General features: G+C 42.3%; 1 protein-coding gene across 1 annotated transcript in view; it reads left to right on the top strand.

Annotated features, from left to right (window-relative positions):
• Positions 1-22,714, top strand: part of MYOCD (myocardin) — a 63,055-nt gene extending 40,341 nt beyond the window's left edge. Inside the window, exons 8-14 of the mRNA XM_053570498.1 lie at positions 521-771; positions 1,836-1,989; positions 6,543-7,475; positions 9,496-9,639; positions 10,684-10,812; positions 13,987-14,044; positions 16,997-22,714. Coding sequence (XP_053426473.1) covers positions 521-771; positions 1,836-1,989; positions 6,543-7,475; positions 9,496-9,639; positions 10,684-10,812; positions 13,987-14,044; positions 16,997-17,568 — 2,241 coding nt within the window. The 3' untranslated portion in view covers positions 17,569-22,714. The remainder of the gene's footprint in view (positions 1-520; positions 772-1,835; positions 1,990-6,542; positions 7,476-9,495; positions 9,640-10,683; positions 10,813-13,986; positions 14,045-16,996) is intronic.
• Positions 22,715-24,861: the final 2,147 nt, after the last annotated feature.

Here is a 24,861-nt window from a genome sequence, read left to right as displayed (position 1 = left end):
CTTAGGCAATCCACCGCCTCAGCCTCCCAGAGATCTAAGATTACAGGAGTGAGCTACCACACCCAGTCCTTCAAAGGCAATCTTAATTGTATCTAAATTTAGGTTATTAATAAGTCAATGTATTAGGTGATTGCATATGAAAAGCATTTTCTTATGTATAATCCCAAGATCAAAGGGCAGGTTTTGTTAGGGTACCACTTGATTTCAGGTTAGGAGAACATACTTGCACTCACTGAAACACAGACTTACATCTCACTCTACTCCAGAAAAGAAAAAAATCCCGGAGCTATTTCTAAGACCCCCGCTGGAGGAGGGTCTTTCCAGTGTGAGGCATTTGTAGTAGATTTTCTCATTATGTACAATAATGTCCTAGGAGTTCTCTATATATTATGCCTTTGCTCCATGGCTTTCTGGGACTGGAGACTGTCCATCAGACAAAACCTCCTCGCAACACATCTAGGATGCCAACTCATTCTCGGTCATCACTTAAACACATGCCATTTCCTCATACTCTTTACAGTCCAAGTCCTTGGGGGACAGTAAGAACCGCCACAAAAAGCCCAAGGACCCCAAGCCAAAAGTGAAGAAGCTCAAATATCATCAGTACATTCCCCCAGACCAGAAGGCAGAGAAGTCCCCTCCGCCCATGGACTCAGCCTACGCCCGGCTGCTGCAGCAGCAGCAGCTGTTCCTGCAGCTCCAGATCCTCAGCCAGCAGCAGCAGCAGCAGCACCGATTCAGCTACCCTGGGATGCACCAAGCTCAACTTAAGTAAGTCAAGAAACCTGGGGAGGTTGCTGCAGGAAGAGGATGAGAATGGCTTCTCTCTATCAGAGACACAGGGCCAGCACCTGGGGCCAAGCAAGTCCCATATCGCACCATGCCCTTGTTCACTATGTTTGAAATATAACTCTGTTTAGAAAGCATGCACACCTTCTTAGGACCAGGTGGCTGAGAGGAAGCAATACATTCGTCTCCCTTTATCCAAGGTGAATGTGTACCAAGACCCAAGTAGATACCTGAAACTGTGGATGGTACCAAACTCTATATATGCTATTTTTTTCCTGTAAGTATATACCTGTGATAAAGTTTAATTTATAAATTAGGCACAGTAAAAGATTAACAATAACAACTAGTAATAAAATAGAATAGCTATAATAACATATTTAATAACAGTATGTAACTGTAGTCTCTCTTTCAAAATATTTCACTGTCCTGTACTCATCTATTTTCAGACTACAGTTGACTCTGTAACTGAAATCTTGGAAAACAAAACTGCAGATACGGGGACTATCATGAATTAATGCCCTTGATAAGTAGCTCCTTTGGGAAAAAGGAAAAGTATTAGCACTTTGAAACTGGAATGTGAGCAATCCCAATACTTCTGCTTCTGGTATGTTGCTTCTGTTTTTGGAAGCTGTTGCTGAACAGCTGAAAGACAGACTCGAAAACTGACTCCTGAGCCCAGGTTGTGTGATCACCTGGCTAGGTCACCGTTTAAATTGTCAATATCCTCACCCATAAATCTGGGATGCGGGTTCCTCACAAGTTGTGGTCATCCTCAGGCCATCCTGGCAATCATGTTGAACAATGAACACAATCAAGCTTCACAAGGCACCCTCTCCAGGAGATGGATGTGCCCAAGTCTCCACCACTCCCTCTTGTGTCCCCAGGCAAATCTCTAGGGTCACCCGCCCCTTGCCATCCAGCCTATGCTGTTGTTTCTCTTCACCCTGCCTGATCCCTTAGGCAAGTACTTTATGATCTGATCATAATGCAAGTAACCTTACATATATTTGATCATATTTTAAGTGTCTTCTTTGTTTTTTTTTTAGAGAACAAAATGAACAGATGGTCAGAAATTCAAGCTCTTCTTCAACACCACTGAGCAATACCCCCTTGTCCCCTGTCAAAAACAGTTTTTCTGGACAAACTGGCGTCTCTTCTCTCAATCCAGGCCCACTACCGCCTAACCTGGATGACCTCAAGGTTTGGGTTTGACATGATTTTTTTTTTGTCTATTTTATTTTAAGCTCACCAGTATATTGTTAAGAGCCTACTGGTTTCCGGAGTAAGAGAGTGGGAGGGAAGAAAAAATATGGGAGACATTCAAGAGAGTGATGGAATTTATGCTGCTGTGGTTGAATATCCTGCTGGTGAAGCCTGCTGGGTGCTGCTATCACAGAACCACAATTAGGGAAGGGAAGAAATAAGAGAAATTGATGACAGTGATCCCAACCCCCAAATAGTGATCAGAAAAGTAAAACAGTGAAGGTGATATTTGCAAGAACTGCTCAGGTGTTGACACATAAAAGCGAAAAGGAAAGCATGCTGAGAAAAGAGTTTGATTTGTCATTAAAAAGTTATTAGTATTATAACTTGTGGGCGGGGTGGCTCACACCTGTAATCCTAACACTATAGGAGACCAAGGTAGGTGAATCACCTGACCTCATGAGTTCGAGACTAGCCTGAGAGAGAGCGAGAGAGAGAGAGAGAGAGAGAGAGAGAGAGAGAGAGAGACCCTATCTCTACTAAAAATAGAAAAGTTAGCCAGATGTTGTGGAGGGTGCCAGTAGTCCCAGCTACTCGAGAAGCTGAGGCATGAGGATTGCTTGAGCCCAAAGACTTTGAGGTTGCTGTGAGCTGTGATGTCACAGCTCTCTATCCAGGGTGACAGAGTAAGACTCTGTCTCAAAAAAAAAAATTATTAATATTAATGATTATATCACAGCCCACAGGTTTTTTGTTTGTTTGTTTTCTGTTTCTAAAATAAGACAGAGAGAACATTCAAGACGGAGAGAGAAAAAGAGAGAGATGTTTAAAAACTGGGAAAACATTTAATGGACATTAAGAAATAATTGTTTGTATTTAAGGTTTGGTAATGGTATTTTATCTGTGTCTTTTCGAGAATACTTATCTTTTAGTGATAGAGACATATATTTAGAGATAAAATTATATGATTTGCTTCAAAATAATTTAGGAAACATAGAAGAAGAAGTAAGTTTGAGTATAAAGGAATAAGAAATAAGATTAGGCGTGAGTTGATAAATTATTGAAGCTGGTTGATAAGTATATGGGGTTCATTAGATTTTTGTGTGTACTTTTGTGTATGTTTTAAAGTTTCCATAATGCATAGCTTAAAGAATTATCAATGATTAAAACCTCAATGGGTGTAGGAAAGAGATGCATGCAAACCTTTGTGTCAAAGAAGCCCAGATAGCATAATATTCTAAAACTTAAGATAAATTGAACTCAACCAGTATTCATTTTATGTTAGAATATGAGCTACATTATTTAATAATGTAGTTTAAATTATTCAGTGCCAGAACAGAATCTAAAAATAAATGTAGGACTCATTAATTTTAAGTAATTCAAAGTTAAAACAATAATGAGTTGCCATTTCGTGATTTTTCAAACCAGCAAATCTTAAAAGAAAATGCTAAAACAATGCCAGCAAAACTATGGGGGAAATAGCATATTGATTGCTCATGTAAGTTGATTCAATCCTTTTTTTATAATGTTTAGCTGATCATAAGATAACATATATTCACTGTTGAAATCTGATAGTATATAGAAAAATAAGCAGTATTTTAAAAGATAATGAAGATGGGCAGAAATCATTACAGGTTATATTTCCTTCTAGATTTAAAATGTGTACGAACATATTTTGTTTTAAAATAATCGTTTTTTAAAAATTTATGTCTCCATAAATTTCTGGCATTCGTTTTTCTAACACATCGTAAACATTTTTTATAATTCTTAATATTCAATAAAATTTTTATTTTTTGTAGCAGCACATCACTCCACCACCTAGTTAACATTTCGCTGCTGGGCACTCAACTAGCTGCCAAATTTTTGTTATTCTGAATATGATCTCAGTGACCTCTGTGCATCCATTTATTAATGTCTCTGATTATTTCCCCCAGGCTAACTACATAGGAAGGAAATTTGGCAGCATTTTCAAGAACATTAAAAAATATTCAGACACTTTGGTTCAGGAATTTCTGTCCTGAACGTGCCCATCTATTCCCAGAAGCAACATACATGTTCAAGCAGCTCTTCTCAAACGTTAATATGCACCCACAATCACCTGGGGTCTTGTTAACACCCAAATTCTGATTCAGCAGGTCTGGGGAGGGACTCAAGAGTCTGTATTTCTAACCAGCTCCCAGATAATATCAATTCTGCTGGTCCAAGAACCAGAGTTAGAATAGCAAGGTAATAGAAAGCTATTTGCTTGGCACAGTAACTGAGAGAATGCCAGGAAGGCTATGTTAACCAGTGTGATGAAAGTGTGTCAAACGGTCTGCGAAGCTAGTGAATGATGCCCCATGATCATATCAATGTACACAGATATGATTTAATAAAAAAAAAAGAAAGGTATTTGCTTTTTCAAAAAACATTTTTATTTATTTATTCTTTGCTGCTACTTCACTAACACAAAGAATTATTATTCATCTTTCCCAATTTAATAAATATATATGTACACATTCATTTTATTTGCATTTCTTGGATTACTGATGATGGTATACACACAATTTTGGCTGTGTTTTTAATTGTATTTTTGTTCATAAAGAGCTAGATCATAGCCTTTGCCCATTTTTATATTGGGTATTATCAATTTTTTTCTTTAATTGGTAAGCACACGTGATACGTTAAGATTTTTAACACTTTGTGCTGTAATTATTTTTCCCAAGATAGCTATATGGGTTTGCATTTTGTTTATAGTTTTTTGACTTAAAGAAGTCTTAACCTTTGTTATCAATATTTTTATGATTATTTTCCTCCCTTTTATGCTCAAAAGAATATCAGAGGAATATTCCCATAGTATTCTGTTTTACAGAATTATTGAAATTTAGGCATTTAATATGTTTCCTGCTTTATGAAAAAATTAATTTATTTATGTGAAACGTTTACAGCATACAGATAAGGAGAACCATCATTAATATATGAGCATATGGGCCGGGTGCAGTGGCTCCCACCTGTAATCCCAGCGTTCTGGGAGGCTGAGGCGGGTGGATTGCTTGAGTTCAGGAGTTGGAGACCAGCCTGAGGAAAAGTGAGACTCTAAAAATAAGCTGGCGTTGTGGTGGGCACCTTAGTCCCAGCTACTTTGGAGGCTGAGACAAGAAGATCACTTGAACCCAAGAGTCTGAGGTTGCTGTGAGCTATGATGCCATAGCATTCTACTGAGGGCAACAAAGTGAGACTCTGTCTCAAAAAAAAAAAAATGGTTTTTTGAGCATATGTTTATCGTATTTTTAGATATAAACATAAGTTTAAATATATACAGACATATACATTACTTACATACGTTTTAGAAAGACAGAATCAATTCAAACTTTTTTCCACCTGGTGATATACCATAAGCAATTATTCATCATCCAGTGTCAACAAATACTTATGACATCATAATACTTTTATGACATAATACATAATCTTATAACTTATAATACTTTGTTTTGTTTTTGAGACAGGGTCTGGCTCTGTTGCCCAGGCTGGAGGGCAGTGACATAATCATAGCTTGCTGCAGCCTCCAGCCCTGGGGCTCTATTGGTCCGCCCTCCTTTGCTTCCCAAAGTGCTGGGATTATAGGCACCACCTCAACCTATAACACCAGTATTAATAGATCTGAATTCTATCATTTGTATCTGCTATCATTTTTGTCTAACCAGTTCTCATATTTGTGGAATTCATAGTTTCCAATTTGTGAGCATTATAAAAAAGACAGGAATAAAATAATTACATGTGAATCAACATAATAATAAACCCTCACATAGCACAGCCGTTCTCCAGACATTCCAAGTGCTTTATGAATTTTAAGCCATTTTAACCTTCACAAAAGTATGTCAAGTAGGTATGACTACCTCCATTTCACAGACGGGAAACAGAGGCGCAAAAGAGATTGTTGAGCTATTAACTTGACGGGGCCAGAGTTTGGACCGACGATGTTATCCTCAGGGTCTAGCCAGTCGTCACAACCAGGACGGACAGGTTAATATGCAGCTGTGGCTCTCAAAGCATGAGCTTCACCTGTGGACTTGTCAGAAATGCACATTCTCAAAGCCCACCTGGGACGTGAATCGCAGGTTTCGGAGCTCGGGGCTCTGCAGTGGTGCTGGTGCGCGGGGGTTCCAGGCGGAGGAGGCAGGAGGGGCCGCCACCTTGGAAGCCGGAAGCCTGCGCCCACTGCGCCTGGGAACCCTGTGTGACCGGGGCTTGTGTCTAAACCCAGCCCGGATACCGGTTCTCTCATCTAGAAATAGGGACACGTGGCACGACGGGGGTGGGGGTGGGGCTCCTATCATGTATTACAACTCTACATTTCAACGACTGGTATGTGATAAAGTAAAAAAGAATCGTGAAAATTGTGCAAAACCAGTTTATGTCAGGGATAGGAGATGAAATCGAAAACAAGTATTAAAAAGAAGTGGCTATCGTAAAATGACATTTGTGATGTTTTGGAGCTCACCTTCTAAAAAACACACTTTAAGAAAATGTTGTTGTTAGGGAGCGTACTAACATTGTCGCTGTATCCTTAGGTCTCTGAACTAAGACAACAGCTCCGCATCCGCGGCCTGCCGGTGTCCGGCACCAAGACGGCCCTCATGGACCGGCTCCGGCCCTTCCAGGACTGTTCCGGCAACCCGGTGCCGAACTTTGGGGACATAACGACTGTCACGTTCCCCGTCACCCCCAGCACGCTGCCCAGTTACCAGTCCTCCCCCTCCGCCAGCGCCTTGTCCAATGGCTTCTACCACTTGGGCAGCACCAGCTCCAGCCCCCCGATCTCCCCGGCCTCGTCCGACCTGTCGGTGGCCGGGTCCCTGCCGGACGCCTTCACCGACGCCTCCCAGTCCTTCAGCCTGCGCGCGTCCCCGGCGCACGTGTGCGCGGAGGAGACCCTGGTGAGCAGCCTGAGCGCCGGCTCTGCGGGGTCCGAGCTGGACGGGCTGGACTCGGAGAAGGACAAGATGCTGGTGGAGAAGCAGAAGGTGATCAACGAGCTGACCTGGAAACTCCAGCAGGAGCAGCGGCAGGTGGAGGAGCTGCGGATGCAGCTGCAGAAGCAGAAGAGGAGCAGCTGCTCCCAGAAGAAGCCACTGCCTTTCCTGGCTGCCCCCATCAAGCAGGAAGAGGCCGTCTCCAGCTGTCCCTTCGCGTCCCAACAAACACCTGTGAAAAGACAAAGCGACGGCTCGGAGGCGCCCCCGCAGGCCTGCGCGGCTGCTCACCCGCCCAGTGGAGGCGCCCATTGCGTGGAGTCCTCGGCTCCAACCAGTGTGCTTTCTTCCACGTTTCTCAGTCCCCAGTGCTCCCCGCAGCATTCGCCGCTCGGGGTTATGAAGAGCCCACAGCACATCAGTCTGCCCCCGTCGCCCAACAACCCTTACTTCCTGCCCTCGTCTTCAGGGGCCCAGGGAGAAGGGCACGCGGTCCCCTCGCCCAGCAGCAGCCAGGCATGCCCTGCACAGGTAAGGATGCTTCCCGTCACGCCTGGTGCATGCCTCTTTCTGAAAGTGGGATATGAATTCTCAACCTCCTTAAGAGTTGATGTTGGAACTTCCAAGGTGAAAAGTTGACCAAGAGCCCAGCAGCCCTTCCTGGACACTGTGACCCATGAGCCTTTCCCAGTAGACCAGAGTCATCCCAGAGATAGGGATTAGCAAACTTGCTCCATAAAAGGCCAGATGGTAAATATGTTTGGCTTGGCAGATCACACCTCCGATCTGTGCCACAACTACTTAGCTTTGCCCTTGTACCAGAAAAGCAGCTGTAGACATCTTGTAAATGAATGCACATGGCTGTGTTCTAATAAAACTTCATTTACAAAAACAAGCAATGAGCAAGACCTGGCTGGTGGGCTGTAGTTTGCTGACTATTGCTCTCAGGACTCTTTGGGAGCAAACCTTACCAAATAGGCTGAACCAATTCCTCAAGAGGGCCAAAGGAATGTCACCAAACCTCACTCTGCAGTTCCAGCCTGAGCACCTACTGTGTGTCCAGGTCCTGTTCAAGTCTCTGGGGTTTGGTGTCAAACTAGCCAAACAAAAATCCCTATTCTCATGGGAAGACAGACAGTAAGCAAAATTTATTAGAAGATGATACATCTTATGGAAAAAAAGCTGGAGGGGGGACTGTGAGGGGCTTGGAGGTTTGCCAGTTTAAATAGACGTCTGGAGGCATTTGAGCAAAACTTAGAAAGAAGTAAAGGCAAATACCCTGTGGGGTGAAAGAATGAGGGTAATGGAGGAATAGCAAGTGCAAAGGTCCTGAGGTTTGAGCTTGTGGAGAAAGTTCAAAGATCAGAAAGAAGGCCAGTGTGGCTGGAGCAGAATGGGAGAGGAGTCATAAGAGATGGCTTGGAAGAGGTATTAATTCAAAGACTAGACCAAAAGATCAGAAAAGATTCTTTTCCTTTTGCCCTTGAAACATTTGAGAACAAAAATGACATTATAAAAAGGTTCTGACATCTATATTTTTAGAAAAAGACTAGGAAGAAAACTCACATTACTTGGATACCTGCCACATTCCAAGTATTAGGACGCATGCATATTAGTAATCTCACTGGTCCTCACAACAGCCCCGTGAGTACCAATATATTATTCTTTATTTGCCACTCAGGGAGGTTCATTCAGTTGCCCGGGATCACACCAATCCAAGATCAGTTGATTAGAAAGTACACACCCTTTTCAGACTGAGTATCTCTACTCTGAGAGTATGAAGTGTGGCAAAAGGTAATGAGAATAAATTTTTACAAACCTCCCAGAACAATACAGTCCAATGAATGCACCCACTCCTGAGGGGGGCTTTATGGGAGGAACTGGGATTTATGTGGATTCTCATCATCATTGGCAAACATTTCTTAAGGGTATACTGTCTGAGGCAACTTCTAGAGACATAGCTCTGGACCCAAGCTCTCAATTTGGATGATACTGCAAAGGTTCTTTGAAGACATTAAAATTTTCATGATAAAAAGATAAAGAACAATAGAGGATGATGTGACTGATCTACGGTTATGACATTAAAGTACAAAGTAGGTGGGGAGAGGGGACAGGTTGATCACAAAGCGATAGAAAGTTTCAGAAATGTTTTGTGAAGGGGTTGATCTTGACAGAAGTGTAGCATTAAAAAGTAGAGAAGTAGGAAAGAACACTCCACCTAAACAAAGATGGGGGAAGAACATGCAGGGCATGTCCTGGGATGCTCATGGTGGGAACAGCAGAATTTAAGCTTCCGGAAGTCTTGAACACTGCCCCAGGTTAGAAGTGCAGACCCTGTGCTGTAGATAGGTGGGAGCCACTGGAAGTCTTTGACCAGTAGGTAATATGTACAAAGCCAGATTTTTAGGTAAGTTCATTTGGTAAAAGAATTTGGGGGAACCTGTAAAGATAAGCCACCAGGGACACAAGGCATGGTCCAGAATTGTTAGCAAAGGTCCCACTCAAACAAGCTACTGCTGGCCATTTAATTGTCACTTCTTCTTTTCTACAGAACTCAGGGGCTCATGATGGCCATCCTCCAAGCTTCTCTCCCCATTCTTCCAGCCTCTGTCCACCTTTTCCTGGAGCCCAGGCAGACAGCAGTCATGGTACTGGGGGCAACTCCTGTCCCAAAAGCCCAAGTGTACAGCAAAAGGTAGGCACCTGCAAAAAGGTTTGAACCTGGGATTAACTTTGCCTTCTCTCTCTTCTGTGGCCCCTGGCCTCCCAAGTCAATGATGAGGTTTCCCTTTAAAAATGGAGTTAAATTTCATTTTCAAGAGAAACAAGTCTACTTGAAATGCCTCAAAATATGAGTTAGGGTGTATGCCAGGGAGTCATTTCCTGGATTCATCCAGAAATCATGATGGACAAAATGGCCATGGTATTTCTGCAAAATAACATGGACAAGAAATCAGTTTCTGTGAAGTTGCATTTTGGAATCAAAGGTGTCAGAAAGTAATGTTAGAGAAGGAGGGAGGTGCACATATCTCTAGACAGGACTGGAGAAGTGCAGAAAGTTGGGGTCACAGTGCATTGTACCTGCAGAAAGAGAAACAGCTGGCACTTTTCAGGTGGTGGAAGAAATCAGGCTTCCAAGGACCCTGGATATAGGGAGTTCTAAGGAGCAAGGAAGAGGTGGCAGACAGGAAACAAACAAGATAGTGGGAACATAAGTGCCACAGGCCACACGTCAAGAAGGGCAGAGACCCTGAAGTGGACTAGTCACTACACTCCCAAAAAACAAAGCTGGTTCGTGAAGAGAAACCCAAACAATGCCTCCAACTCTCTGCAGATATTTGTTCATTCTGGTGAGGGGACACCCAGACACATTCAATATCAGCATTTCCAAACCGCATTCCAATTTGGAATGAAATGACCTTGGGAATAGATTCCTCTGGAAATTCTTCGGTTGGTGACCTTCTCTGTATTGAATTGGACTCGACTCTTCCCTATTTTCTCTGAAAGAAGAGAGAGCACCTTATTTGGGAAAATAGATCTGTGAAGTCCCCATTCTCAGATACCACCAGCAATAAATGCATAGTGATATGTGCTCCTGTTAGTATATGAAAGTTATTTTCTAAGCCTTTGGGTATTTTTTTTTCTTTGATCAATATTTCCAAAATGTAGCCTGTAGTTTCTAAAACAGAAGCAGTACCAGTTCTGACCAATGAATAATGTATTTATTTTATCCATGCAGATGGCTGGTTTACACTCTTCAGATAAGATGGGGCCAAAGTTTTCAATTCCATCCTCAACTTTTTCTAAGTCAAGTTCAACAGTTTCAGAGATAACACAGCCTCCCTCCTATGAAGATGCTGTAAAGCAGGTAACTGCATGATTTTTTTCTTTACAGAAGAATAGACTGACTAAATGGCCATTGTGTCACTTTATTAAGCTTTGTGTAGTTCGCAGATTCTGATATTCAGTGTGTTGGGCGTCTCCCCACCAGAATGAGCCAAACCCCTAGACACTGATTGTAAATAGGTGTGCATAGAAGCTTCAGGAGTCAAGAGGAGGTTCACAGGCCCAGCGTTGGTGCCAGCTCTGCCCCCTGCCAGCTGCCATCACCACTAACATTGGGTAAATACTCAACTTCTCTAACCAAACAGGAGCAAAGATTCTGGATAATCTGGCACTTACCACATTTTTCAGGCACATAACAGATACTCATATATAGGAAAGCTATTGTCAGGGTATATTTTCTCAGGTTCTTTCTTGCTGCAAAATTCAATGATCCTGGCAAAATGTTAGTGTTTGTTGTAGCTAGGTAATGAATGCAGGGAGGTTCGTTGTATTTTCTATTTTCATTTGCATATGGAAAGGTTTTTTCTTTCCTCCCTTCCTTCCTTCCTTCCTTCCTTCCTTCCTTCCTTCCTTCCTTCCTTCCTTCCTTCCTTCCTTCCTTCCTTCCTTCCTTCCTTCCTTCTTTCTTTCTTTCTTTCTTCCTCTCTCTCTCTCTCTCTCTTCTTGACAGAGTCTCACTCTGTTGCCCAGGCTACATAGAGTGCGTGGTGTCAGCTTAGCTCACAGCAACCTCAAACTCCTGGGTTCAAGGGATCCTCCTCAGCCTCCCAAGTAGCTGGGATTATAGGCAACTGCCCCCACACCCAGATAATTTTTTTTATTTTTTAGCAGAGACAGGGTCTTGCTCTTACTCAGGTTGGTCTCAAACTTCTGACCTCTCAGAGCACTAGGCTAATAAACATGAGCCACCATGCCCAGTCTATATTAGGAACGTTTCAAAATAAAAAAAAGTAAGAAAAGGAAAAGAGAGTAATGATCTTATACCTCAAGTGGTCTGAGGGTGGTTAAGGTATTAAAGACCCTTCCTATGTGCTATCCCAGAAAAGAGCATCTCCGTCAGTTCCTGCATACCGGCATCCCACAGAGCAAAGTCAGCCCATGGTTAAGTGTCATTTGGTGTAAAGACTGTTTCAAATATCAAATATCAGGAGATGTTATCAGGAGGGCTTTCTCGTTTCTGAAAAATTAGAGAATCTGGCCACCTGGGAGCCACATTTCTGCCAGACAACAATTGCTTAGAGCAAAATATCCATTGCCACTTTGACTCCCTGGGCTCTGCTCTGCTTTCTACCTCTCTTTCTCATTCTGTATCTGGCTCAGTTACATACCCTGCCAGAACCTGCAGGCATCTTGTGCCTTCTAGACTGGTGTATGATTTTCTTTGATCAGTACTCTCATGCTCATTGATTATTGATGCCTAGGTTATTGGGTCTGACCTGGCAGAGCTGTGAGATGGGTAATGCTTTGTTCCTCCTATCCCTTCTCCTGGTATCCTCACCAGATGATCTATCATAGTTTCCAAAAAAAAAAAAAAAAAAAGGAAGAGGCCAGGCAGAGTGGACTTCCAGAGATAAGACTCTATCTAACTCAGATGAGCCAGTGAGGAGGAGGCAGACTCTACCAGTGTCTACAGGTTCTTCAATCTGTTGCAATGAGGAACCAACAAAATAGGGGCCATGTTATTGGGCCACACCCACAGCACGCAAGCAAGAGACAGATGCAAGTCCCTTAGAATGAGAAAAAGGTATCTTCTGTGTATAAAGGTCCCCTGTCCTTGGGATGAAAACATCTCAAGTGACGGAACTTCGTCTATCTTACTCTGAGCTGGGAAGCATTCTGCCTTCTTTCTCCCTTCTCTTATTGTAGTAGATCATTTTATTCAGTAATTTACCTGCTTAAAATTAATACTGAGGTTTAACCAAATACAGTTCAAAAACCTTTAGCCAGTAGACCCACATTCATAACAGCATTATTCAGTATAGCCAGAAGATAGAAACAGCCCAAGTCCGTTGACAAATTAATACATAAACAAAATGTGGTCTATCCATACAATGGAATATTATTTAGTTTTAAAAGGAATGAAAAATCCAACACATGCTACAGCATAGGTGAAACTAGAGGACATTACTCTTAGTGAAATGAGCCAGTCACAAAAGGACAAATACTGTAGGATTTCACTCATATGAGGACTCTAGAGTAGTCAAACTCATAGAGACAGAAAGATGATGGTTGCAGGGGCTGAGGGTAGAGGAACAAGGGTGAGAAGTTATTGTTTAGCAGGTAGAGAGTTTAAATTTTGCAAAATGAAAAGAGTTCTGGAGATCGATGGTAGTAGTGTTTGTACAACGTGAATGCATTTGATGCCACTTAATTTATGCCCTCTTCACATGACGGCTATAACCCAACTATATAGCACAAGACTATGGGGAAAGGGCCAAGGGAGGGGAAGGGAAGGGGGAGGTTAGAGTGGAGGGAAGGTAATGGGTGGGGCCACACCTACCGTGCATCTTAGAATGGGTATAGGCGAAACTTACTAAATGCAGAATACAAATGTCTACATACAATAACTAAGAAAATGCCATGAAGGCTACGTTGAACAGTTTGATGGGAATATTTCAGATTGTATTGTATATGAAACCAGCACATTGTACCCCTTGATTGCACTAATGTACACAGCTATGATTTAACAATAGAAAATAAATTTAAAAAAATGATTAAGATGGTCTGGGTGTGGTGGCTCAGGCCTGTAATCCTAGCATTTGGGGAGGTCAAGGAGGGAGGATACATTGAATTCAGGAGTTGGTGATGACCCTAAGCAAGAATGAGACTCCTATCTCTACTAAAAATAGAAAAATTAGCCAGGCATGGTGGCAGGTGCCTGTAGTCCCAGCTACTTGGGAGGCTGTGGCAGGAGGATCCCTTGAACATAGGAGTCTGAGGTTGCTGTGAGCTAAGCTTACAACACGGCACTCTATCTAGCCTGGGTAACAGAGTGAGACTCTGCCTCAAATAAATAAATAAATAAATAAATAAGGTTAAGATAACAAATTTTAAGTCATACGTATTTTACCACAATTTTAAAAAATAAGCCTTACTCAAACCAAGTTTAAAATTCTGCACCTTTGCTTCTAATGATTTGCTACAGAAGTAACCATCTTCTAACTTCTTGGTTCTCCTTTGGTTCATTTAAAAATAGCAAATGACTCGGAGTCAGCAGATGGATGAACTCTTGGATGTCCTCATTGAAAGTGGAGGTAAGACTGTCTTGTGTCCCACCCATCAGGACACTGTCCTTGTGATACCCTAGGGAGTGACTCTTAGGGCCTGGGTCAGATGTGTACTGTGAGTCAGGTGCACCCAGTAGTCCACAGGTAGAGTTTCCTCTGAGCTTCCTGTGCACTTTGAGAGCATATGAAAGAAGGCATAGTGGATAATTTCTCACTGCCTTTTTCTGGGGAACATTTTTCACTAATCATTTTAACAGTTTTCATTTTTCAGTCCAATCCCCGTTTCCCTGAACGTTTCTTGTCCTATACCATGTTTTCCTACTGTTCTCTTCTCAATGTCCCTGACTTCTTGATTTTAAGAATAAGAACTCAAAGCCTGTATGGAGACACAGTAAACCCAGCAGCCTGGTTAGAGCCTGTACCATAAATTTAAAATCTGTCTGAGTGGGGGGGCGGGGTGGGAGGGATTACTAAACTCACTAATAGTTTAAAAGTTACTTATAGTGCAAGTTGGACACTTTTGTGGTGATGGGGAAATTCTAGGAAAAGGCCTAGAGATGAATTTTGAATATTAGTTTGGGAACAAATGTGATTTTAGGGTAGTTAGATAACTTTCTACTTAATGTGCCTTTAAAATAGTCCATTTTCTATGTTTTGTATAATCTGAAACTTGTACATGCAAAATAAAGTTTAAAATCAAAAAAAAAAAAAGGAATAAGAACAAAGCAAATAATGAAAGCTTTGTGCTACCTACTCAAAATGAAATTCAGTCAGTGATCTTCTGCTGGGTGGTCCATTCATGCTCAAATGCTATTCAAACTAGCAATAAAAAATAATTATCATGTTCTTTTTGTTTCCTTTTAATTTATTCATTTATTTATTTAAAGAAACATTACGGACTGTGTGCCTAGAATTAGAGTAAGATGACCTAAGGAGGATATGTAGGTAAAGAAAGAAAACAGGTCAGGGCTGAACCCTTAACGCAATAACATGTAAAGTTTCAGAAAAGAGGCAGCAAAGGACTCTGAGAAGGGTGGCCAGGCCTTGTGCTAGGCCAAATGCTGCACCCAATAAAAGTCCCCACCTTTCTGGAATTTAGTGTCTAGTAAGCGATATAGACAATAAGCAAGTGAACAGATATTTCAAAACTTGAAAAGAGTTTGCCACTCCTCTCCCACAAGAAAGGGAGAGGAACAGGTGTATGTATGTATGTAAACTTGGTGATGGGAAGATGAGAGAGTTTTTGTCAGACCCCCTTGTTATTATTTTTTTACTGAAATATGTGGTGTGGCAAGATCAGCAAAGAGTAAGGGGGCAAGAGAGGAGGATGGGAGATTCAAGAAAAGGACAGTTATGAATTAACCATGAGTGAGTTTTCTGGAGAAGCGTGGTAGGATGGTGAGGCAGTCTTAAATGCCAGTGGCAGGCCTGACATTATAAGTCTAAAGTGAAACCAGTTGGTTTTGTTGTGTTAACTTTTTTCGTGCAATGTACCACTGCTCCCAGGCAGGCAGAGGGAAAACCGATGCGGGGTTGGGGTTTTGTTGGGGATGAGTGGTGAAAGGAGAGAAGAGCCAGGGGATTGAGGGTATCTGAAGACTGTATCTGCAATGGTGGCTGAAAGACTACACACTGGATGAGGAAAGAAGTGAAGCTCAGAAGGGCCTTGTAGACAGTTATGAAATAGTAGAGGCAGTGGATTGGCATGACTCCAGGTGGCTGAAGAGCGATTGTCCTGGGGTGTTTAATATGTGACATTGGTAGTGGGGAGCCGATAGATAAACAGGGGGAGATTTTGCTTGAAACTGAGCTTTCTGAGGGATGTAGGGGCTGTCTGACAAGGTGGGAATGCTCTGGAGTTGGGGGGAGTCAAAGCACAGAGAGGCCAGGACAAACACTGGGTAATTTCAAGGCTGTTGGCACAAAGAATGAGCAGAGCTGAAGTGAGGACAAGGCAATGAACTTGGGAGCAGAGGTTTTTTTTTTGTTTGTTTGTTTGTTTTCAGCAATAATTATAGTTTAAGGAGTCCTCTTTAAAAGAACAGAATAAGGACTTCAACATAAAAATTCATTATAATAATCCATTATCTATCATGTTAGCTTTTTGTTTATGTATTTTTTAATTTAAAGTACTACCATGGTTTTACTATTGCTGTCCTTCAATTTAGTTATAAACCTACCTGCTCTCTTTGAGAAACTCCTTTCACAAAAGAGAATAATATTTTTGTGCAGAAGATAGTTTCTTACTGTATGCTTTTTGCATCTAAAAATTTCTTAATGCAGAATAAATGAACTTGCAATAGCTATTGTCTTAGTGCTTTTCTTCCCTCCTATGTATTATTTTATTCATAATCATTAAAAAACATGAATATCTTCTTACAGTGTCTTATTTTAAGGTGTGCTCCCAAAGATGTGCTAGGTCTTATTTTCAGGGGATGTCTTATCTTTCCTGTAAGTAGGTCTTATTTTCGGAGGATGTCTTATTTTCTGGGAAACGGGGTAGTATTTAAGGTAGATTTCTTCTACTTGGGAGTAGAGTTTGCAGTAGATGAAGACTGACCTGGGGGCTGGTGTGGGGCCAGTGTGCCCCTTAAAAACTCAAACCAATGAGGAGTTGTGAGAAGGAGGGAGAACAATCCAAACATGGTGATGGGAGCGTACACGACCCCTTACTTTCAGGCCCCCACCAGGGATGTACTGGAGGATACAACATCCTTGGGGGACAGCCAGGGGTCAGAGAAGAGAGTTTGATAATCACAGAGTGGAATTCCCAGAACAGAAGGGTTTGGGAGAGATGGGAAGGAAGAAGAATTGGGGTTTGATTATAAACAGCCATTTAGGGATGACACTGGGTGGTAAGCAATGACCAAGGAAGTGTGGCCATCTTCTGTGCCTACATGCAACTCATACAAAGACCCACATCGTGTGGCATGCTCAATTTGAAGTGATTTAACAATTCCCATTGTGTTTTACTGACAGAAATGCCAGCTGATGCCAGAGAGGATCATTCATGTCTTCAAAAAGTCCCAAAAATACCTGGGCCTTCCCGGAGCCCAACTGCTATCCTGCCCAAATCCTTGGCGTCCTTTGAACAAGTGTCTTCAGGAGGCCAGCTGCCCTTTGACCACTATACTGCTGACGGTGATGAGCACCTTGAAGTCTTATTAAATTCCCAGAGTCCTTTAGGAAAGGTGAGTGATGTCGCCCTTCTGAAAATAGGGGGTGAGGAGCCTCCTTTTGACGGGATCATGGATGGGTTCTCTGGGAAGGCTGCAGAAGACCTCTTCAATGCGCATGAGATCCTCCCAGGCCCCCTGTCCCCGATGCACACGCAGTTCTCACCCTCTTCTGTGGACAGCAGTGGGCTGCAGCTGAGCTTCACTGAGTCTCCTTGGGAAACCATGGAGTGGTTGGACCTCACGCCACCAAGTTCTACACCAGGCTTTAGCTCCGTCACCACCAGTGGCCCCAGCATCTTTAACATTGATTTCCTGGATGTCACAGATCTCAATTTGAATTCTCCCATGGACCTTCACCTACAGCAATGGTAGAATGCCTGATCCAACAGTGCTAAGGAAGACCAAGAGGTATTCCATGGGGAAAGCACACAACCATAAATGTTTTTACTACCCAAAAGAAGAAGGAAGTTAAAGAGAAGCAATGGATACTTCCATGACAATCAACAAGAAAAAATAGGAGTCATTTTTAAAAATATATATAATGTAATATTTACCAATATTCAGTAACTATTAATGATTTCAACAATGCAATCAAAAATTTGCTTTCTCAGATTATTAAGGCTGACCCCCACCCAAAATTCTTTCACTGCTTTTTCAAAGTATTTTTTTCTAGCCCATCATTTTTTCTCAGGCATTGTTGGGGCAGAAGCTGATACACACTGTAAGCTTTTCTCATGAATTTACTAGACATCTGTGTGAAGAAAATGTAAAGTCTTTTGGGAGTATAGGGAAGGCAGCCCCTCAAAGGTGATGGGAGACACACCCGTATGGAGGCTGCTGCCTGGGTCTCCATTTCCTGTCTTTCAAAAGAGACACCAGATCTAGCATCAGTAAAGGAGCTCTTGAGACAATCAAGGGACAGAACTGATCCATTCCCAGGGAAGCAAATTCAATTCAACATCCCTCTGCCAGGGAGGTCCAGCCCCATTGGAGGTAGCCAGGACTCTCTGTGGTCACTGAAAATATCTTACTTGCCTTTAGTCCAGAGAACTCCACCCAGAACTTTATTCTGTTTAAACCCGTGGCCCAATCATTCCCACCATCTCTGTGACAACCCTGAAGCATGAAAAATTCCTGCCCCTGAAGGAGAGATCTCTGGTTCTCCAAAACACCTCCCTTTAGTTCAAAGACCAGAGATAACCACAGAGGCAGAGAGAAAGATATCTGTAAGCACAGGAAACCACATCAGGGATCCTTCAGACAGGACTAGAGAACAATATTGTTCCCCATACCCTGGGAATAAATACCATGGGTTACTATAACAGGATTATCACTTACGGGGTCCAACTAATTTGGGGGATTTTTTTGTTTGTTTGTTTGTTGGTTTTGTTTTTGTTTTCTTATTACCAGTTTTTTTCCCCACTCTACTTTTCTTTCTAGATACCAATCCATTCTTGCCCCTCTTTGACAGTCTTTCTTTTTCTGCCCCACCATTAAAAGGGGAGGACTTCTCGGTTCTCACAAGCTGCCATACTCCCAATAAAGCCATTTTTCAAAATATTGACAGTCCAGTTTCTTCTGGAGAACTCATTCTCCATATGCACAGTTTGCTGTGAAAAGAAGTCATACAAATTTCCTCAGGAAGAAACCAGTGACTAGGCCCATCAGTCACAAAGATCATTCTATTCTCATTGGACTAATAAGCAAACACTGGTTTCTGTTGCCCTGGGGAAATTGGAAATCATTACAGTATAAAGATAAATGTGGAGGATATATACAGGAGAAGGAGTATACCAGAGTTTCTGAAAGAAAACACAATTGCACATTGAAAGCGATGGAAAGAAAAGACATTGATCTAATAATGTGTATTCCTTATTACCTCTCGTGCTCTGGCTGGGAGTTGGAAAAAACTCAAATTGCAGGACAGTTTCTGGGAGGCTCACTGTGGCTCCAATTCACCATTTTCTAGTGTTGCATGCTGTAGAAAGGCGCTATTGCTGTTGTTTTGTTTTTTTATTTAAATCACTAAGGCACCGTTTTCTTCTTTTGTAAAAAAAAAAAATGTTCACTGTGCACTTATAGAGAAGATAATCAAAAATATTGTGATTTTAGAAGTTCTCTTTTTGATAAACCAAAGATTTAGAAGTCATTCCATTGTTAACTTGTAAAAATGTGTGAACACAGTGTTTTTGTTGACTGTTACTCTGAAAGCTGCCAAATCTTATTCTAGGGGATGGGGGTGGGTAAAATACACACACACACACGTGTGTATAGATATATACATATGTGTGTACAGGTGTGTGCACGTATCCTGAAAAGCAGTGTCACAGAGTTCTATGCCAAAAGCCTTTAACTCTGCTGTGAATGGTTTCTGGCCTTTCTCAATACGAGTTCCTGATTAATCAACCAGACTACACATTGCCTCTCTGTGTATGACTAATGGCTCCAGCCGATGACTCACAGCCACTTGCTTACCGTGAACAAGCTCATCTTGGCAATGAATATGGATGTGAAAAGACAGATCAACTCCACCATTAGCAGCTGAAATGGTAGCAAAATCTCTTATAGAGGAGCATGAAAGAAACATGAAAATCATTTTACATTCCTTGATCCACACAGTAAATGTTTTATTTTGCTTTTATGTCAGTCGTCAGATCCAAAAATCTAGAGGGGAAAATTATCAGGGTTTTCTTTGAAGATGAAGCTACAGGGAGGAAAACCTTATTCACACATTCCATACATTTGTTCATTCCTCAGCTGTGGCCTTTTGGGGTCTTGGCAGAGCTTGCTGGAGAGCACCCTTTTTAGGTGTCCTGTTTTATTACTTGTATGTTATTTCCACCCCCAACCCCTTTACTTTCTTTGAAAAACAAAATCACATGCTTTCCCTACTCTGAGACCCTGGTCAGAGTGTTAATTATTTTTTTCCTTTGGGTATTTGTATCTGAGAGACTAGACCTAGTTTGAAAGCCTTTGTCCTTTGCCAGAGTGTGTCTTTTCACTGGGATCTTTCTAGACATTTCCCAGGACTGACAAACGCACCTCACAGTTCACAGAAGACAAGAGGGATCCTGTCTACTGCTGCAGCCCAGCACAGTTCAAAGAGTAGATTCCTGGACAACCAGTCTCCACCTCCCACAGTTGCCACAAAACATATTCATCCCATCTCCTCTTGGCGCAGATGTGAGATTTGGGAATGGGTGGCGATAATTGGAAGAAAATTGATGGAAAGTGGCTGCTCCCAGGAGATCAGATAATCCATGTAAATTTGTCTGTCTCCTGTTGGGGATTTTTATTTTAAATTCATTTAAACTTTAAGTTGTGTCCCCTTTTGTAGTGACAGATGACTAAAAGATGCATAGTGACTTATGAAGATGCCCACATTCAAGTTTTTGAATGCCCCTAGGGCCCAAAGATGACCACAGGCAGTATTTTTAAGTCCACTGGAGCCCCCATGGTGAGGGACTTGCAGGGATTCCCAGGATTGCCATAGTCCAGTGGAGTCGTACGTATCAAGGGAGTCAGAGAACGTATTTGTGCAAATGCTTTTAGTGAGCCAGAGCTCATTAGTAGCAGCCCTACTTCTAACAATATTGAGACAACACACATTCTAAGAGGAGGGAGAGAAAGAAAGAGAGAGAGGGAGAGAGAGAGAAGAAGAAGAAGAAAGGAAAGGAGGGAGGAGGAATAAAAGAGTCCAACTTCCTGATCTATGAACCTGTCAGTTCAGCAAAAGTTGTCACATTATGAAAACTGTATCACAAATTTTTAAATGAGAAATGGTTCTTAACCATACAGATTGTACCAGTAAAGGAAAAAACCAAGGCAGCATCCAATTGAATCATCAAGGGTCTATCAACCATTAGCCTGTGCCCTTCAAAAACATTTATTTCCATTCTAAAGAAAAAGTTGGAAGGGAGAATCAATAAAACCTATCCCAAACATTTAAGATGGTTTTTTTTTTTTCCCCCAAATATTATTTATTTTAAATTCGGTCAACTCTTCTAGGAACAGATTCTGGTTTGGCTGAAAACTCCTACACCAAATCGATTCATGCAATGGATAATTAATTGGTGACTACCACGGGCAGAGCACACAAACCTTCAGATCTCCAATATGAATTGATTCGGCAGACTTTTCAGATTTCAAATGACTGGGGACTTGTAGTTTCTATAAACAAGCACAAAAAGTATCTCCCGGTCCTTATACCAGAAACCTTTTCATTATGATAGAAAAGATTTTCTTTTTTTTTTTTTTTTTTTTTTAGAGGATAGAGTGAAGGGCCCTTTTTAGCTAAAAAGCTCTCTCCCATGCTAAGACTCTTTCTTTTTTCTCTGTGGTCAAATGGCAGTTGTCATTCCCATGGAGATGTGTTATTATCTCCCACCATTTATAGCATCTGTGAGAGTTTGAAGATTTGTTTTGGTTGAGAGATACAGAAACCCTTTGAAAATAAAGGGAGGAAAGGAGGGAGAAACATTATGTTTTGTCTTACGCCTATCCTCAATTATCATAGCAAACTCACTAGGCAAAAGCAACCCATAGTAGGGGGGAGAGAGGATCTCAGGTGAGCCTCCATCCCTTAAGTGAAAAGCTCCAAAGAGCATGAAGTTAATTTGGTCTTCCCTCCAGGCCTTGGCTGCCTTCCTCAGAGCAGGAAGCCCACACTGCTGGGTGCAGTTTGCTATCAGATATGAGAAAACTTGGAGTGAAGAGAATCTGAGGTCTTGGTTTTTTCATAAATCTAATATAAACCAGTAGGGTAGTACAGATATTTTATTAGACAGATGATATTAATAGGCACACAGACTCCAGGTCCTGGAACAAGATGGTCCCACAGTGCCTAAAGCTGGCCAGTTGTGTTAAGGAGCTGGGTTTGGTTCTGGAGGAACCCTGGCTAGGTTAAAATTATTTATGATTTCAAGTCAGGAAGGCATCTGGGATGAATTTCACTATTGTCTGCCAGGGGTATTGTAAGAGGACTCATTGGCTCCAATAACATGGAAGTTCCCTTCTGATTCTAGAATTTGGTGATTTTCCCTGTGAATGAACACAAACAACTCCCTGACTGTCTCTTGTGCTGATTTTAACCCTCTGCTCCCATTGTGGGCACTGGTAGCTTGTGTTATTTTACAAATGGTTTAACAGCTCCTGAGTTTTTGTGGGAAAAGGGAGTATGAAGATTAGGATTCTGGAAGCTATCGTTATGTTTTCCAAAGGAACTGAACCTACACTGCCTGGAGTTCCTTTCCAAGGGGCCTGCACGAGGACTGAGGGCGTTGTACTGCTGAGTGCTTAAAACCTTCCTCGGGGAAGCACAGAGAGGTGCTTTCCACACAAAGGATAAAGCATCCTGCCTTCACTGTGGGACCCTGTGGAATGGTGTTTTCATGTTGGTCTCTTTTGCTCAACTCTACATAACCAGAAAGAAATGTGGGTGAGCAGGAAGGCAAGAAGCAATGGCTAAAATACCAAAGTGGGCATGTGTTCTTTTAAAAAATAAAATAAAAAATGCGTATATTTTTAAATAAAATGTTTATTTTAAAAAGAAATGCAAACCTTGTTTCTTGGCTGTATGATGTACCCATGCCCTGGTGCTATGTGTTATTTACATGTGTTATTTCCTTTTATTCTCACAACAGCCCCAGGAAGTGGTATCATTATTATCCCCATTTTTGCAAAGGAGAAACTCAGGCTCAGAGAGGCTACTTACATTGCCTAAAGTTACACAACTGAAAAAGTGGCAGAGCCAAGAGTCAGACTGTGATTTGCCCCCCTCCACAGCCCCTGAGCTTAAGCACCACACAGTCTTAATAATGTAATGGGAACTTTGGCAAAACAGAGTCTCAGACCACATATATGCCCATAAAAATACACATGCACACACACGCAAATTCACAACTTAGTCAACCCAATGTTTTCATCAGTTTAGCAATTGAGTACATTGAATAAATAACATGGAATACATCGGACATTGAGATGGCCTATGAGATACGAATAGGCTCCCTAGTTTTATCTGCTTTTCTTTCCTAATTTTATTCCTGCCTATCATTATCTCATTGGCAAGTATATAAACCACATAGAGGGCCCAGGGTATTATGGAAGAGCCTAGACTGGGCATCCCAATCCCTGGTTTAGCCAAGAACTAATTTTTCTCCATACCATGGTTCTGCCTTCCCCTGTGTAAGCCCTGGTGGGCTCTCTCCATGTAGACTCAACAAGGTACTAAGTTGCCAATAGCCCTATGCATGATGGTTCCAGTAACAAGAGAGTTTCTCATTCCTAGGAGTCTTTACAGAAATCTTGCAGCTGGCTTTGGGTGGTCTGGGAAGGTCATGACTATCCCCAAACCCACCTCTTTGGCTGTAAGAAAGAGGAACAAATTCATTCCCAGGGCTTGGATCCTCTGCTCAGCCCTGAGCTGTGGAGTAGGGTCATTTCATTATCCAGAACTGACAATGGGCTGATTGCATGGCTCATGCCTATAATCCTAACACTCTGGGAGGCCAAGGCAGGGGATTGCTTCAGCTCAGGAATTCGAGACCAACCTGAGCAAGAGTTGGTCTCTATTTTAAAAATTCAAAAAACTAGCGGGGTGTTGTAGTGGGCACCTGTAGTTCCAGCTACTCAGGAAGCTGAGGCGGGTGGATCACTTGAGCACAAGAGTTTGAGGTTGCTGTGAGCTGTGATGACACCATGGTGCTCTACCCAGGGTGACAGAGTAAGATTATGCTCTGTCCCCCCACCAAAAAAAAAAAAAAAAAAAACGGGAATGGGGAAAGTGCAAATTTCTAAGGGAAAATTGGAGTACTGTTACAAATGAGGAGATGGACATAGAAACAGTAGATTTCTGCTACATTATCTCTGCTTTCAAGAAGTTTTCCATCTAGTGAGGAGACAAGCACACAGGGAATTTTGCATAGTCTGGAAAATGCAAGCTCTGTGCTACCAGAAAGGACTTGCCAAAGTCTTGGGGGTGGAAGGGGGATGGGGTGGTCAGGAAGAAATCTTCTGAGAAGGAGTCCACTGAGCCAAGATATTAATGAGATTAGAGTTGGGCAGGCAAACAATTAAGGAAAAGGGCATTCTAGGCCAAGACAATCTCTGCAAAGGCCTTCAAGGAACTTAAGAAGTTCAGGATAGCTAGGGAGTAGAAAAAACGGGGAGGGGTGTTGGGGTGGAAATGTAGGAAAGAAAAGAAGTTGGGGGGTGGAGCAAGATGGTGGCCAAGTAACAGCTTCCTTGCATCTGGGCACTGTGAGTCTGGGGAGATGGGACTCCAGGCATCTCTGGCTGGTGGGATCTGCCTATCATCACCCCTGTGAGGATACAGGGAGTCAGCAAGAGACTTCTGGACCCCAAGAGGAGGACCAAAACAGTGGAAAAACGGCAAGTGGTCGCGTGTGTTCAATCCATCTAAACCCGCCCGCAACTGTAAGTTCAGTAGCAGCGAGACTGCAAATCGGAAAGGCCTTACCTGTGAACTGTTTTGGTATCTTTGGACTTGGCACTCAGTTGAACTGCCTTGGGGAGAGCCTGAGCAGGAGTGCGGAGAACTTTGGTCATTGTCTAGGGCCCCAGTCTGAGCCGCTGAGCCAGACGGAGCTAATAGTGTTTGGCTGTGCGTCACAGGGAGCCATTGTGAGCGATCTGCCCCCGCAAGCT

The sequence above is a fragment of the Nycticebus coucang genome, chromosome 18 (assembly GCF_027406575.1).
Source record: "Nycticebus coucang isolate mNycCou1 chromosome 18, mNycCou1.pri, whole genome shotgun sequence".
NCBI lineage: Eukaryota > Metazoa > Chordata > Mammalia > Primates > Lorisidae > Nycticebus > Nycticebus coucang.
This window is presented reverse-complemented; position numbering and strand designations above follow the sequence as displayed.